The sequence below is a fragment of the Mastomys coucha genome, unplaced genomic scaffold (genome assembly GCF_008632895.1).
Source record: "Mastomys coucha isolate ucsf_1 unplaced genomic scaffold, UCSF_Mcou_1 pScaffold22, whole genome shotgun sequence".
Taxonomy (NCBI): Eukaryota; Metazoa; Chordata; class Mammalia; order Rodentia; family Muridae; genus Mastomys; species Mastomys coucha.
Genome location: NW_022196905.1, coordinates 84,822,517 through 84,837,232, shown reverse-complemented (window position 1 = coordinate 84,837,232; position 14,716 = coordinate 84,822,517). Strand labels below are relative to the sequence as shown.

Sequence of the window (14,716 nt, the reverse complement as noted above, 5' to 3'; positions counted from 1 at the left end):
TGCTAGGATTAAAAGACTTATTCTTAAATCAGAGATTTGTTGTAAGGTTTTAGAAATACAATTAGGCTGGAATTCAGAGGCAGGACATTTGAGAGTTAAATGAAACCATAAAATTGAGGTCCTAACCCAATGGTTCCATGGCACTATGCCATCTTGGGATTCTGCCCAGTTCTAACTACTGAGGACTTCATGAGATATGAACACAGGATCTTGTGCTTCCCAGCCTTCAGATCCCGAGCTGAGGCAATTCATTGCCGTAAAAGCATGTCTAATGTTCTAAGAGACTGGAATTTTTGCTGAGCCTCTCATCTGGAGTTAAGAATGCACCTTGAAGTCTCTCAAGGCAGTCCTACTGTGTGCTTGGCCTGTTTGTTTAAGCTGCTTTTAAGAGAGCAATATTACAACCTGCCTTACTTGCCTTGGACTTCCAGGTAGTCTGCTTACCACCCAATGCATACAGTCCTGTGTGTGCTTCGACGCCCCTCACTTGGCAATGCATGTGTGTTTGCAGGAGTGTCACTTGCTGAAAACAGCAAGAAGGGGAGTTGTTAGCCAACTTATGAAATGAACATCCACCATAAATCTCGAAGTCAACATTTGGATACTGCTTGATAAACAATGATCTCTGCAGTACTGTCTGTTTTCTGTGCCACTTGGGGTCAGTTGGGATCCGTGACTTAACCTCTTGTAAAACTCTGTTAAAGCCTTCTGTAAAGTGTCCCCCATTCCTTCCCCATGTGACCTTTTCTACCCTGTTTGATTAAATACAACCATGAACACTTGAAGGGGTCATGGTGGCATAGACTGAAGGAGTCTTTTTTCTAGAAGGTTGTTCTGGCCTTAGATTTGCTGACCTTGCTTAACAGATATCCACCCACATCAATCAGCATTTATAGGCTTACTGAATGCTTATTCACCACTATGGTTTTTCACTCCATGCTGGCTCTCATTGAGAAACCTATTTGATCATCATCATCATCATCATCATCATCGCTCGGTAATTCAGAACAGAATAGACCACACTGGCCTAAAATCCTGCGACTCCTGCCCCAGCCTCTGGAGTGCTAGGATTATAGGCACGAGCTACCATGCAAAGTGCAGAAGCCATTGTTATAGCAAAAGTGAGAAGGCAATTGCCTACACTACAAGATGCACATAGAAGTTGTATTCCAGACCCCAAGCTCCACTTGGGAGGCAATGTGTTTGAAGTGCAGCGCCATTGTCCACCCTGTACCTGTGTGTTCTGCACCCTCACAGTTAAACAGAGTTGAAAATATTCAAACAAGTACTTACTTGTCCTTACTGACCACTGTCAGACAGCTGTTTCTTCTCATCACTCCCGAAACAGCACAGCATAATAACAGCCTTAATTGGCATTGTGCTAGGTATTGAATGTAATGTAGCTATGACTCCAAGTGCAGGGTGGGGCATGTGTAGATCACAAGCAGGCACTTTATTATTTGTGTAAGGAACTTGAGCACCAGCAGATTTCAGAGAATCCTGGAACCAGTGTCACACAGACACTGAGCAATGACTTTCTACCCTGAGCCAACACCCCCTCTTTCTCCTGTACTCTGAGTATGCAGGTCTGAGTATAAGGGCTGACATCAGGAGAAATACCTCGTGAATGACCACCAGAACTGTTCTTAGCCCCGGGACTGAGCTATGGGTATAAAAACTTGTGAAAAGTCCCCATCAGCAGAAAACAGCAATATTTGGATGACTTAGCAGCAATCGCCACCAGTTGTTTCAGTGAAGCCTCCTCATGCTCTCGAGGAACTGGAAAGATCTGAGTAGTGGGGGCGCACGCCTTTAATCCCAGCACTGGGGAGACAGAGGCAGGCAGATCTATGAGTTTGAGGCCAGTGTGGTCTATAGAGCGAGTTCTAGGACAGCCAGGGCTACACAGAGAAACCCTGTCTCAAAACAACAACAACAGGACTGAAAAGAACACTCTGGTGTCAGAATGAGGAGACTTCGCTAATGAGGAAAACGATTGGCAAGAGAGCAGAAGGGCCCTTGGAGTTCCACCATGTCTTGTAGTACAAACCCCAGTATGGGGATCTCTAAAGCTCCGACCTCTGTGCATAAACGTTTGGACCATTCTATTGACCAAATGATCCCATCAGCCAAATGGTTGGCTAAAAAGAACAAGCACGTGGAACGGAAAATGGATGAGGGAATTGGAATGGGAAATGGATAAGGGAATTGGAACGGGAAATGGATGAGGAAAACTGTTTAGAAATTATGCCTCCTCACCAGGTGTAGAAATGAACACCACTGAGTTGTTACACATTTTCTTCCCTGCCATGTCAGGTACACACAACATTTCCCAAAACCTTTTCCCTACGGGTGTGTTACCATGGAAGACAGTTGAGATGAGAGTGAGAGGACCCGTGGACAGGCAAATGTTTGCTGAGTAGGTGTGAGGACCCACATTTGATTCCTTGCACCTTTGTAGAAACCCATGCTAGCGTGGCTTGTGATCCCAGTGTTGGAGGGGGAAAGCAGGCAGTGAACTCACCAGCTGGCCAGCCTCACTGAATTAACAAAGTAGAGAGACTCTGCCTCAAAAAAAATAAAAATAAAAATGGATGATTCATATGGAACACTACCCAAGATTGACCTTTGACCTCCCTATATACTCCTTCCACATGCACACATGTATGACCGTAAGCATGTACACAAAAATGATTGTTTTGGTTTCTAGAATTATTTTAATTTAAATATTTATTTACACTTGTACAGTCTGCATACATGTCTGTATACCACATGTATGCTTGGTGCCCACAGACACTGAAAAGTATGAAAAATATAAAAAAAAAAGTTTTTTATGACCCCCTAGCAGACTGAGCAGAACTAAGAATGCAGGTCAGCAGATTCAGAGCTCTGGGCTCCAGGAACTTGGCTAACTCAGAGCTTCAGGGCTCTGGCTACCGAGACCTGCCCCTCCTGGCTGAGCCACAGTGAAGGCAGAACTAGGAAGGAAGGTCAACTGGTTCACGAGGCTCTCCACCCTGCCAACCAGTAGATGAAGATTACATTCCTAAAATGAATATGTTCCCCTCTCTAACTGACTGAATAACTTGGGTTGGAATTCCCCTCACTCCCCCTGGTTTGTGATTTTTTCCTTTAAATACCCTACGCTTCTTGAGCTTGGGGTCGAACTCCTCAGCCCCTGCCCGAGCTTGGCCCCAGTGCACTGGTTTCCCGAATAAACCTTGTGTGTTTGCAGCAAGATCAGTCTCTTGTGAGTTTCGTGGAGACTAGACTTGTAATCCCAAGACTAGAGTGAAGGTATCCTCTCTTGAGGGGTCTTTCAATACCAGTACAGAGTGTCTGGTTCCCTGAAAGTGGAACTACAGAACATAGTGAGTTATCATGTGGATGCTGGGAACTGAACGAACCCTAGCTGTCTGGAAGAGCCAGGGCTCTTAACCACTGATCCAGCTCTCCAACCCCACCCCCTGTCCCAAATATATATATATATATAAATATATACATATATAATTGTAGATATTAGAGAGATGGCTCAGGTCTCAGAACACTTCCTCTTGCAGAAAAAGTGTGATTCTAAGATTCTAAGATCCTAAGATTGGTTCCCATCCCATCACTCACATAACACAATACACAACTGCCTGTAACTCCAGCTCCAGGGGATCCAATATACTCCTCTGCCCTCTGTGGGTACCCACATGCATGTACACACACACACACACACACACACACACACACATACACACACACACACACAATTTTTTAATCTTTAAAAAGTTAGGAAGCATGTTACCTTAATTTTCCTTTAGACTTTTTGACTTATGACCTTCCTCTGTAAGTACACATTTATTAGCAAGACTGAGGAGAGAAACACCTCAGTTAGTTTAACTTGATGAAAGGAAATAATACTAATACTATAAAGAAAGAAAAGAGGCACTCATTCTGTGTCAGGTTCTCACTCAAAGTACTAACAAAAAGGTAATTGTGATTTTACCTATGACTTTATTTTTACAAGGAATTAATACAATTATGGCATTTTCATAACACAAAAGCATGAGAGGACTACACATGAATATTGAGCCCATAGTTGGTAAATATACAAAATATATTCTTTTGTGCACCAGGCATGTTGGTTCAGAGCTGCAACTCTAACCCCTGAGAGGCCAACACAGGGGGATGACTAATTAAAGGTCAGCCTGGGCTACATAGCAGGACTCTCCCTGAAGAAGGCCAAACCCTCACACCAAACAGACAAGCAAACAAAACATTGGTCAGTAGAGGCTGGAGAGATGGACCAGCCATTGAGAGAGCTCTCCAGGTGCTCTTCCAGAGGACCAGGGCTCAATTCCCAGCACCCACATGGTGGCTCACAACCCTCTGTAACTGCAGCTCCAGGGAATTCCGCACTTCTGGCCTCTGAGGGCTTCTAGACTTCTGTGCACATACCCATGTGCAGACATTCACAGCTATACACAACTAAAAATAATACAAAAAAAAAAAAAAACTAAAACATTTAGAAAGCTGTTTTAAAAGACATTTGTGTTGGGTTTTATATTTATGGATGCTTCCAGGTTGAAGCTTCGGCAGAGGGCACTGCCACACTCTACTTAATAATTAAGATAATGGAGCAGTATCCAAGTATGCTGTCAGTAAAAGCTGACTCGTCTTCTCCCAGGATTCCTCTCTGTTTGCGTGAGTTTTTTAGGAGTCTTAATATTTTCCGATGTACTTTTCTCCTACGGGGGGGGGGGAAGAGTCTCCTCATTAGAATGCCAAATAAAAACTATACAGCCCTCCTGCTACAATAAACACTTCATTCTGGCAGATTCCTTAGGCTTGACCTTTTAAGTGGATAACTTGAGTGAGAAGCAGTTGTTCAGTATCAAAAATACTCAGACTTGGGCTGGTGAGATGGCTCAGTGGGTAAGAGCGCCAAAGGTCCTGAGTTCAAATCCCAGCAACCACCCATAATGAGATCTGACGCCCTCTTCTGGTGTGTCTGAAGACAGCTACAGTGTACTTATTTATAGTAATAAACAAATCTTTGGGCTGGAGCAAGCAGGGGACTGAGCATGCAGGACTGACCAGAGCTAGCAGAGGTCCTAAAAAAGTCAATTCCCAACAACCAGGTGTAGGCTCACAACCATCTGTACAGCTACAGTGTGTGCTCATGTACATAAAATAAATAAATAAATCTTAAAAAAATAAGTCAATACTCAGACTGAATTCATCCTCAGCCTGTGCCCCAGCTTGGGCCAGCCCAGCTCAGCAAAGGCTGATGCTGTTAAAGGCCTGAGATCGATCTAGGTCACTGTGGACAGTGTACAGACACTGGGGTATCCACACAAGAATATGCTCCTCTGTGACTGATGGGAATGCATATATATAGAGACTACAGATACATTATGGGTTAGAAAGAATGAATGTTCACATATATATTTAAGTGACAGTATGTAAATACATACATATATACAGATATGTTTTGCAGAATGAATTACAGCAGCAAGGACAAACCTGAATTGTGGAGAGCTCCTGGTGCCACTTCAGAGATATTGGCAAGAATTTAACCTTGGGCTAGGACAAGGAAGTAGGCTTATCATCTTGATAAGTCCCTGAAGTAAGGGGGACTTTGTTTATTGCCATGTTTATTCCTTGACTGTTTTGTTTATGCTTTGTTTGTTCCTTGACCTAGAACAGACCTCGTTCTTTGCATGTGCTTAGAATGGGAAAGAAATAAAGGTGCCTCCGCACTGGCTGGGGTTGTGTTATAGTGCTGTCTCTCCATTTTTTAATCCTCACTCCCTCCCAGAGACCTGTTGACTGACTGAGCTGGCTTGGCCACTGAATGGAAGAGGGAAGCCAGGACAGTATAAATATTACGGTAGACATATATGACCCAAGTCTGGGAAGGTAGCTCAGTGGGTAAGAATGTTTGCTGAATACAAATCTGATACTGAGTCCCTGGCACATACAGAAAAAGTCAAGAAGGCCCAGTCATGCCAGTAACTCTAGCATTGAGGAGGGGGACAATGGGGATAGGTGAATCCCAGTCTAGCCTAGACAAAATGGGGAATGTCAAGGTGAGTAAGAGAATAAACAGAGTGACAGATATATTTGATGCCTTCCTCTGACCTCAGAGGGCCACACTAATGCACACACACACACACACACACATGTATATGTATGTATATATGTATGTATATATGTATATGTGTGTGTGTAACTGCCCCCAACAGGGACCTACGGCAGGGGAAAGAGAGACTAAGAGAGACAAGAGACATGAAGAATGAGAGCAAGACTGATCAAGCTCCAGAAAACTTTACTTCAGGGATGGCAAGATAAGCACAAGCAGGAAAAAGCTTCAAGGGAGGGGGAAGATCCGGGAACAAGGGATGGGGGGAAAAGCCCGGGGCAAGAGAGTGGGGATGAGCCCGGGGCAAGGGAGTGGGGATGAGCCTGGGGCTAGGGAGTGGGGAAGAGCCCGGGCAAGGGAGGCCTCGTGGCAATCTTCAGTTCCTGGAACCGATGTCCAGTGTCCCTCATACCCACAAATATTCTTACTGTTAGACTACACATGTTCTCTGTATGTGTAAGTTAGTAATTTTCCACAAGGCCATGGTTAAGGAAGGGCATGGCTCCTGGCACATAACAGCATTTTATATATGATATATATAAATAACATCATATGTATATGTATTATTTTTACAAAATAACAGTCACAGTATCACATGCCTATAACCTCAGCACTTAAGAGATGGAAACAGAACAATCAGAAGTTCGAGGTCACTTTTAAAAAAAAGCAAAAGAAATATAGGTGTGCATATATTACTTATATAATATACAAAAAAGTATATAATATACAATATAAAATATTAATCACAGCTAAATACTGTATATAAAAATATATAAGTACACTTAAGTGGACTTTATATGAAGATCAAGTAGCTACTGTACCTATGTCAAACCCAGTATGATAGACTATATAGAGAGTATAAAGTAAATATATTTAGGGAGCCTATCACTGATGCTCAGAGCTAAAGAATAAACTCCATTGAAATCTATGATGGAGGGTCTGGAGAGATGGCTCAGCAGTTAAGAGCACTGACTGCTCTTCCAAAGTTCCTGAGTTCTAAATCCCAGCAACCACATGGTGGCTCATAACCATCCATAATGAGATCTTCTGGTGCATCTGAAGACAGCTACAGTGTACTTAGATATAATAATAAATAAATCTTTTTTAAAAAAGAAATCTATGATGGAGTGTTTTAACACAAAATCTCTCCTCACTCTTTAAACGTGCCTATAGGCAGACTGTTTCTGAGCATGCTCAATATATTCATTTTTCGACATTAAATATAAGCCACTCTTAGATCTAGATTCCAAGCCAGCTGTGGTGGCATATACCTCTAAGTCTGGTACTTGGATGGCAGATCGGAGAAATCTGAATTAGGGGCAGCCTTAGGTACATAACAAGTTTGGGGCTGGCTTGGGCTATCCAAGAAGATTCTACCTCAAAACAACAACCATTTAAAAAAAAGATAGAGAAGGGAGGGGAGAGAAGGATAGATGGATTAAGTGTCCCACTTCTAACATCTGAGTACTTTGGCTACTCTGGCCTCTGAGGAACCTGAGGGACACAGTGGTGGACACACGCACAGCCTGTCATTAGCTAGAACTTTGCTGTCATATGCCTAGGGTCCTGCTGTCTGGATGCACAACTTGTGAAAGACCCCTGTGGGGAGACCCCCACTCAAATCTCGGGAGGACGTGCACCCAAGGATTCACGAGAGGCCGTCTTGATGTAATCACAAGAGGCAGTTTAATTTCGGAGCACTCCGGGCTGACACCACACCTATCTCATGCAGGAGATAGTGGGATCGAACACGAGGCTCAGGGGTTAGGGATTTATATAGGAAAAAGGTCTAGGGGAACAAAGGAATCAGTGTGGCTATACATGATTGGCTAGTTCAAATATTAATTAGTACATGTAGAACAGAGTGGAAAATTCCTAAGGTTGGTGTTAATCTGAGTCAACAGAGCATCTGACCTTAAACCATATCTAAGAGGACCAGATGGCCCACTACTCAGTGTCTGCCCAGACATGTCCTTGCATGTTTTCTCTTCTATATCTTTTTGGCCTGTTAGTTCTCAGAATGTCTTAACAGCTTGCTTATTTTTATCCAGGCTTATTAGGACATATTCGACCTTGGTCCACTGTGTTTTTCTCAAACCTGCAATTTTTTCATTAGCCAGCACAAGTCTCAAATTTAACTCTTTCGCTTGCTGTGGTCTGCTCAGCTGATCTCCTGCTATGATCTTTGCGCTGTCTGGAAGAAGGCTGGCACACCCTTTCCACAACACAGGGCAAACCTAGATCAGGGAGAGAGCAGGATAGAAGCTGGGAGACCCCCAAACAGAAATTCTTACTGTGTTTCTGTTTGGACAGAGCTCACACTGCAGGATACGATTTAAGTGCCCACTCTATTTCATGCTGATTCAAGCCTTGTAACTGCGTTCTTAGACCTGAAAGCCCTGGAGCCCTACGGAGTTCCCTAGGGCATACTGTCTAGTAGCAGGCTGTGCAAGCGCCACACCTCGACTCCCTTCTCTTCCTTCCGGTCCCGGTCCCAAGGATAGTAGACTTGAAAGCAGCAGGAAGATGGCGCCTCTGTAGTGGCATTCACTAATCAAAGGGCCCCATCTGGAAAGCAACGCTGAGTTTTTATTTGACCCATCCCTTCCCGAGGCTTGGTGGATGCCACAGAGGGGACTATTCTCATTATGCTAGGGCACATCTCACCCACAACTGTTTTCTTCAAAGCTCTCAGGCAGGGTTCTGCAAAATAACTCACCCTGGGCATCCTGTAGCCCCTGCTTAGAACGAAGTCCTTAAAGGCTGCTGTCCCGCAAAGGCCTGCAAGCAGTTCCTCCTAAAAGAGGAGCCCATGAAAAACGCGGTGAGAAACGTCCATGAAGCTCCTCACTGGGAGAGCTTCCCTCTCACTGTGGGGTTTAGCAATTCCAAACTACTGTTATTAGAGCTTCCAAAGACTTCTGATTTTATTCTCTTGCTTTTTTAAATCCCTTTATCCTTGTATGAAGGATAAGCAACAAGTCAAACTTCTTACTTGGGCTGTCTAAAAACTAATTTATTTGATACAATATAGCCGTGACTTATAGGTTCTAATTTTTATTTTTTTAAAAATAAAAATTTTTAAATTTTTCTTTTAAGATTTGTTTATTTATTTTATGTATATGAGTACACAGTAGCTGTACAGTGGTTGTGAGCCTTCATGTGACTGTTGGGAAATGAATTTTTAGGACCTCTGCTTGCTCCGGTCAACCTCGCTCACTCAGGTCCAAAGATTTATTTATTATTATACATAAGTACATTGTAACTGTCTTCAGACGCACCAGAAGAGGGCATCAGATCTCATTACAGGTGGTTGTGAGCCACCATGTGGTTGCTGGGATTTGAACTCAGGACCTTCGGAGGAGCAGTCAATGCTCTTACCTGCTGAGCCATCTTGCCAGTCCCTAAAAAAATATTTCTTAATGAGGGAAGCAAGTGAGCCATCTCACCAGCCCTACAATTTATAGAACTTAGTTACAAAAGGCACACCAATGAAAACTTGTTTCAGTCCCAACTCTTCTGAATAGTCAACAACACTTGGAGTTTTCTTTACATTTATTTGAACTCAAAAGGAGGATGTAGAAATTTGCATACCGCAGTTCAACTCTTTAAGGTCATTTCCCCTTCCAAAGCCCATCAGTCAAGGACAGTGAGGATCCTTGAGTTCTTGGTGAGACTGTCATGGTAGCTCACAGGGGCACTGTCAGTGCAGAAGCTAACTTCTTCCTTGGCCATTATGAAAGTGTGGTTTGCCAACAGCATTGTAGGCTGTGCATGGCAGAGCATGCCTATGATCTTGACCCTTGGGAGGGTGAGGCAAGAGGATCTTGAGTGCGAGGCCAGCTTCAACTATGTACGCAAGGCTAGGACTCCACAAAAACTGCTGTAGAACAACCCTATTGACTTGCCTGCCCCCTATGTCTACATCTCCTAGTGAATAATGCTTCCTGCCATAGTTATATCAACCATAACATCCAATGAAAGAAAAGATACAACTTCTTCTTTGGCTGACTATAAGCACTCTGACAGACACCATAAATAGCTCTTGTCAAAATAAAATATTATGTTATGAGTTAAATTCACATAAATGTAGACATTCTGAAACCATGCACTCAGAAATTCTACTAAGGATTATTTACTTTGGAACGTATTCAAGCATGCTGTACTTATAGAGATGTGGCATACTCAATTCCTAAAAACAGTCTTTCATACCCAGCACTGGGAAGAGAAAAATGACCTTTCCAGTCAGCTGAGTAGACAATTACTAAAGAAGCATTGGCTATATCCACACATGGTTTTACTTCCCCACAAGTATCCAGACACACTCTGGCTTGCTGGAAAAGGGAAGAGGTCCACCAATGAGCTCATCAGAGTCCTGCGAAGCATGTGTCAACACCTGCCTGTTTTCAGAGCAGTGGTGATGACCTTTGCTCCAGCAGATGTGTGGACACAAGAGACAGGCATGCACACAGCTTATCTCCACTTGAGCAGGGCCACATCTTGGTGGTGTGGATTAGCTGCTGGGTCATTTAACTTTTGACCCTTCTCTTATGGAGAATCTGTGGCAACTAAATACTACTAATGAAACTTCCCAGGTTCAGCTCTGAATTCTTTGACAGCCATCTTGTGCTGCTAGGAAACAAATCCCACAGTTAGTCTCCTGAAATTTCACAACATCACAACAATTCGGAACACTGTGGTGGGCCTCGCTCCTCACCCGCCCTTAACCATTTACTCATAGAACACTTTATTCAAGATGGTAGTTGTGGGCTGGGTGGAGGTGCATACCTTTAATCCCACCATTCCGGAGGCAGGAGGATCTCTGTGAGTATGAGGCCAGCCTGGTCTCTGTATGAAGTCCTAGGACCATGCCTCAAACACAAAATAGTAGGAGTGGCGTCCTGTCTTTAGAGGTACTGTGTTTACCATGAAGCCAGAATACAAGTCTTTGTTTGTTTGTTTGTTTGGTTGGTTCCTTGAGACAGGGTTTCTCTGTGTAGCCCTGGCTGTCCTGGAACTCACTCTGTAGACCAGGCTGGCCTTGAACTCAGCAATCTGCCTGTCTCTGCCTCCCAAGTGCTGGGATTAAAGGCGTACACCACCACCACTGCCCAGCCAGAATTCAAGTCTTGCTTATTACATGTTCTCTATAACACATCTTACCTCTCTCGTTGCTGAATTGAACATGCACGGCCTGAGACTTTGGGGGAACCTCCTTGCCCAGCCATTATCCATCGTCTGTTCAGACAATCGGATCTCGGCGTGTGTACTCACCTGTTCCTGAAGCTGCTTTTTAAAGTTCAATTCTTGAGCTTTGTGTGAGACCATGGGGTCGACCAAAGGTTCATCTGCTCTTTGCCTCTTCCACAGATTGGTGTTCAGATACCAGGCTCCATACCTCATCTTCACTGGCTTCGGCTTCTGAGGATTCTAGAGCAAGTAACATAATGCCAGGGCTGTCGTTGATGTAGCTTACTTATTTATTAGTCAGTTGGTCATTTCAATAATCTAAGGCTCGTGTTATGAAAGGTGTACTGTGATTTAGAATTTACAGGTAGTTCTTGCCAAAGTGTTTTTACAAAGCTTCAGTGTGCTTTGGGTTTTTATAAAAGCATGAAACTTTCATAATTAGGAAAACCGGGTCATGCCTAGGAACATGGGCATTGGATGTACACAGACCAAGGCTTGAATTCAGTATTTGTTCTGTCAGTAGCTGTAAGTCCCTGGGCACACCACTTCAATTATTTATCAGTGAAGTAGAGATAGCAGGTTTTTAATCCTGTAAGAGTATCCGGGCAGAAGAGGATTATAGGAGATAACATATGCAAAGCAGGTAGAGATGAGGTAAAAATCACATATTTCATCCAAGAGTGATGATTTTCAAGACTTGGTGAGCCAAACTATTAAGTTAATAGTTTAGTTAATATTGTTAACCCACTAAGACCAGCACTATACCCAGCCTCGGGAGCACTATGGTCAGCCTTGGGAGCACTATACTAAGCCTCAGGAGCACTGAACTATCTTTGATCAAACTGTTTTCTAGCCCCTAACCTTCTGCCCCTTTAATGGAGAGAGAAAATATGAAGGAAGAGCAGGTCTCACTCTCTTTTCTGCTATTTCCATAGTTGTGCAATAAGGAGAACTTCAAGCTGGTTCATAACCAGAAGCTGCGAATACAAGGCTGCATGTGGCTTTATCACAAACCTAACTCATGGGTAGAACACGGAGACATGAAGTCACAATTCTGTCTTGGTCCTTCACACATTTATTTTTTATTCATATTACTTATTTATTTATTTATTTATTTTGGGTTTTGGAAGGCAGGGTTTTTCTGTGTAGTTCTGGCTGTCCTGGAACTCACTCTGTAGACAGGCTGGCCTCGAACTCAGAGATCTGCCTGCCTCTGCCTCCCAAGTGCTAGGGATTAAGGTTTGTTTGGCACCACCACTCAGCACACTTTTTTTTTTTTAAAGATTTTTTTTCTTTTACTTGTGTGAGTGTTTGCCTAGATGCATGTAGGGATCACATGTGTACCTCATGCCTACAGAGGTCAGAAGTCAGTGTTAGATCCCTGGAGCTAGAATTACAGACAGTTGTGAGTCACTTACCATGTGGGTGCTGGGAGCTAAACCCAGGTCCTGTGCAAGAGCCACAAGTGCTTTTAACCACTGAGCCATTTCTCTAGGCCGATAGATAGATAGATAGGTAGATAGATAGATAGACAGACAGACAGACAGACAGACAGATAGAGATAGATAGATTTGTTTTAAATTGTGTGTGTGTGTGTGTGTGTGTGTGTGTGTGTGTGTGTATGTGTGTGTAGATAGGTTTGTGCACAGGACTACTGGTTTGGAGGGGGCCAGAAGAGGACATCAGTTTTCCTAGAAATAGAGTTACATGCACTTGTGAGCTACCTGACATAGGTGCTGGGAACCAAACTCAGGTCCTCTGGAAGAGCAGTGAGCTTTCTTGACATCTGAGCCACCTCTCCACTCCTCTTGTCTGTATATAAACTATGTACTAGAAAGTGGGACAGAAAGCCAGGATACTTGGAAGAGTGTGCTGAGTCCAACGCCAGGAGACACTGCGCCCCCCTCCCCAGCTTCCATATTTGATGTTTTGGACAGGCTGTTTAACTCCAGAATGTTTCATACTTGCATTGATGCCTCATGGGCTTCCTTCCCATATGTAATTTATGCTGTTTCTGGAGGCATCTTCCTCCGCACCCAATCTCAAGCTTGCAACCCTCTCACAACACAAACTCCCTTCTTTCTTTGCCTCGTGTTTCTTAGCAGCGCTGGCCACTGTCTTGTGTGCTGTGTATATTTCGTTGTCTCTCTGCATCTCTTTGTACCCTCTGGAATGCAAGCTCTACTCTGTCTCCCTAGCATTTAGGACACTAAGAATACAGCAGGTATTCTATAAATATTTGCTGAATTACAGTGCTGTTTCTTCACCTTGCCACTGTTGACATTTGGGGTTTGCCCTCTCTCCGCTGACGAGAGGTTACTGACCTCCTCACGGAAGGACATCTATCAGTGTTCCTGGTCTCTATCTATGAGATGCTAATGGTATCTGCTGAGGTAGGACAACCCAAGATGCTGCCTGCAAACATTGCTAAATATCCTTGGGAAGAGGCAGAAGTTGCAAAATCTCCAAAAGCTAAAAAACACTTAACTAAAAGTAGGGAAGCAGAAAATGGGGTAAAAGAGTGGGGGAAGAATGGGAGCCCAAGCAAAGAGCAGAAGTCGGTCATTTACTGGCGATCTTCCATGACTCGGCCCAAGCAAGTTCTCTTCTCTGAAGCCTTTATTGAAACTGCCCATACCCTGTATTTGTTGGATATTATTATACTATTATATTATTATATACTATTTGTATTTGATTTCTTCTCACATGTGTACACACAAGACGTCATTCTGTGGCAGTTAATCATTTGCCTGTTGACTTCAATAGACTGTAAGTCTGAATGTAGGAAGTAGCCCTCTGTAGGAGAAAAATGCAGGCATGACCTGGCAGCCGGCCTACTCTGTACACTGCACTTCTAAATCAGTGTGGCGCGCCATGCCTCAGAAGTCAGAACGTTGAATTCTGAAGTTGTGTAGCCGATAGATGGCCCGCAGATGGGTCTGTACTTTCCACTTTTCCTTTAATGTGTTTCTTCTACATAGAGACCCTGGTAGTACAAGTATTTGCTACCCAACCCAGGATAATGTGCTAACCGATGACAATCGATAGGCTTCCACCATACAAGTGGTTCCCACGTGCAATAGTAGATAGTGTTTCCTAAAACTGTCTCCAGAGTGGTTCATCTCTGCACCCTGTAGCAGTCCACGGGCATTGCAGTCTTGTCAGAGGACACCCTGGTAAAGACTTCAGTTTGCTGTCATTTGCTAGCAATACACACATTTGCACACATCGATGTTCAGAAATGTTTGTTCAATGAATAAATGAGTAGATGGATGAATTGGCAGGCAGAGTGAAAATGGAGAGATAAGGATACATGGTGCTAGGAAGGATGGGAAATAAGGATACAATAATCTCCACCAAATGCCCCAGAAGAAGGAGGAGGAGGAGGAGGAGGAG

General features: G+C 43.6%; 1 protein-coding gene across 1 annotated transcript in view; it reads right to left on the bottom strand.

Moving 5' to 3' along the window:
- Positions 1-4,522: 4,522 nt before the first annotated feature.
- Positions 4,523-14,716, bottom strand: part of Fam47e (family with sequence similarity 47 member E) — a 42,312-nt gene continuing 32,118 nt past the window's right edge. Inside the window, exons 7-9 of the mRNA XM_031342110.1 lie at positions 11,405-11,560; positions 8,850-8,927; positions 4,523-4,733 (exon numbers count right to left, since the gene is read on the bottom strand). Coding sequence (XP_031197970.1) covers positions 4,644-4,733; positions 8,850-8,927; positions 11,405-11,560 — 324 coding nt within the window. The 3' untranslated portion in view covers positions 4,523-4,643. The remainder of the gene's footprint in view (positions 4,734-8,849; positions 8,928-11,404; positions 11,561-14,716) is intronic.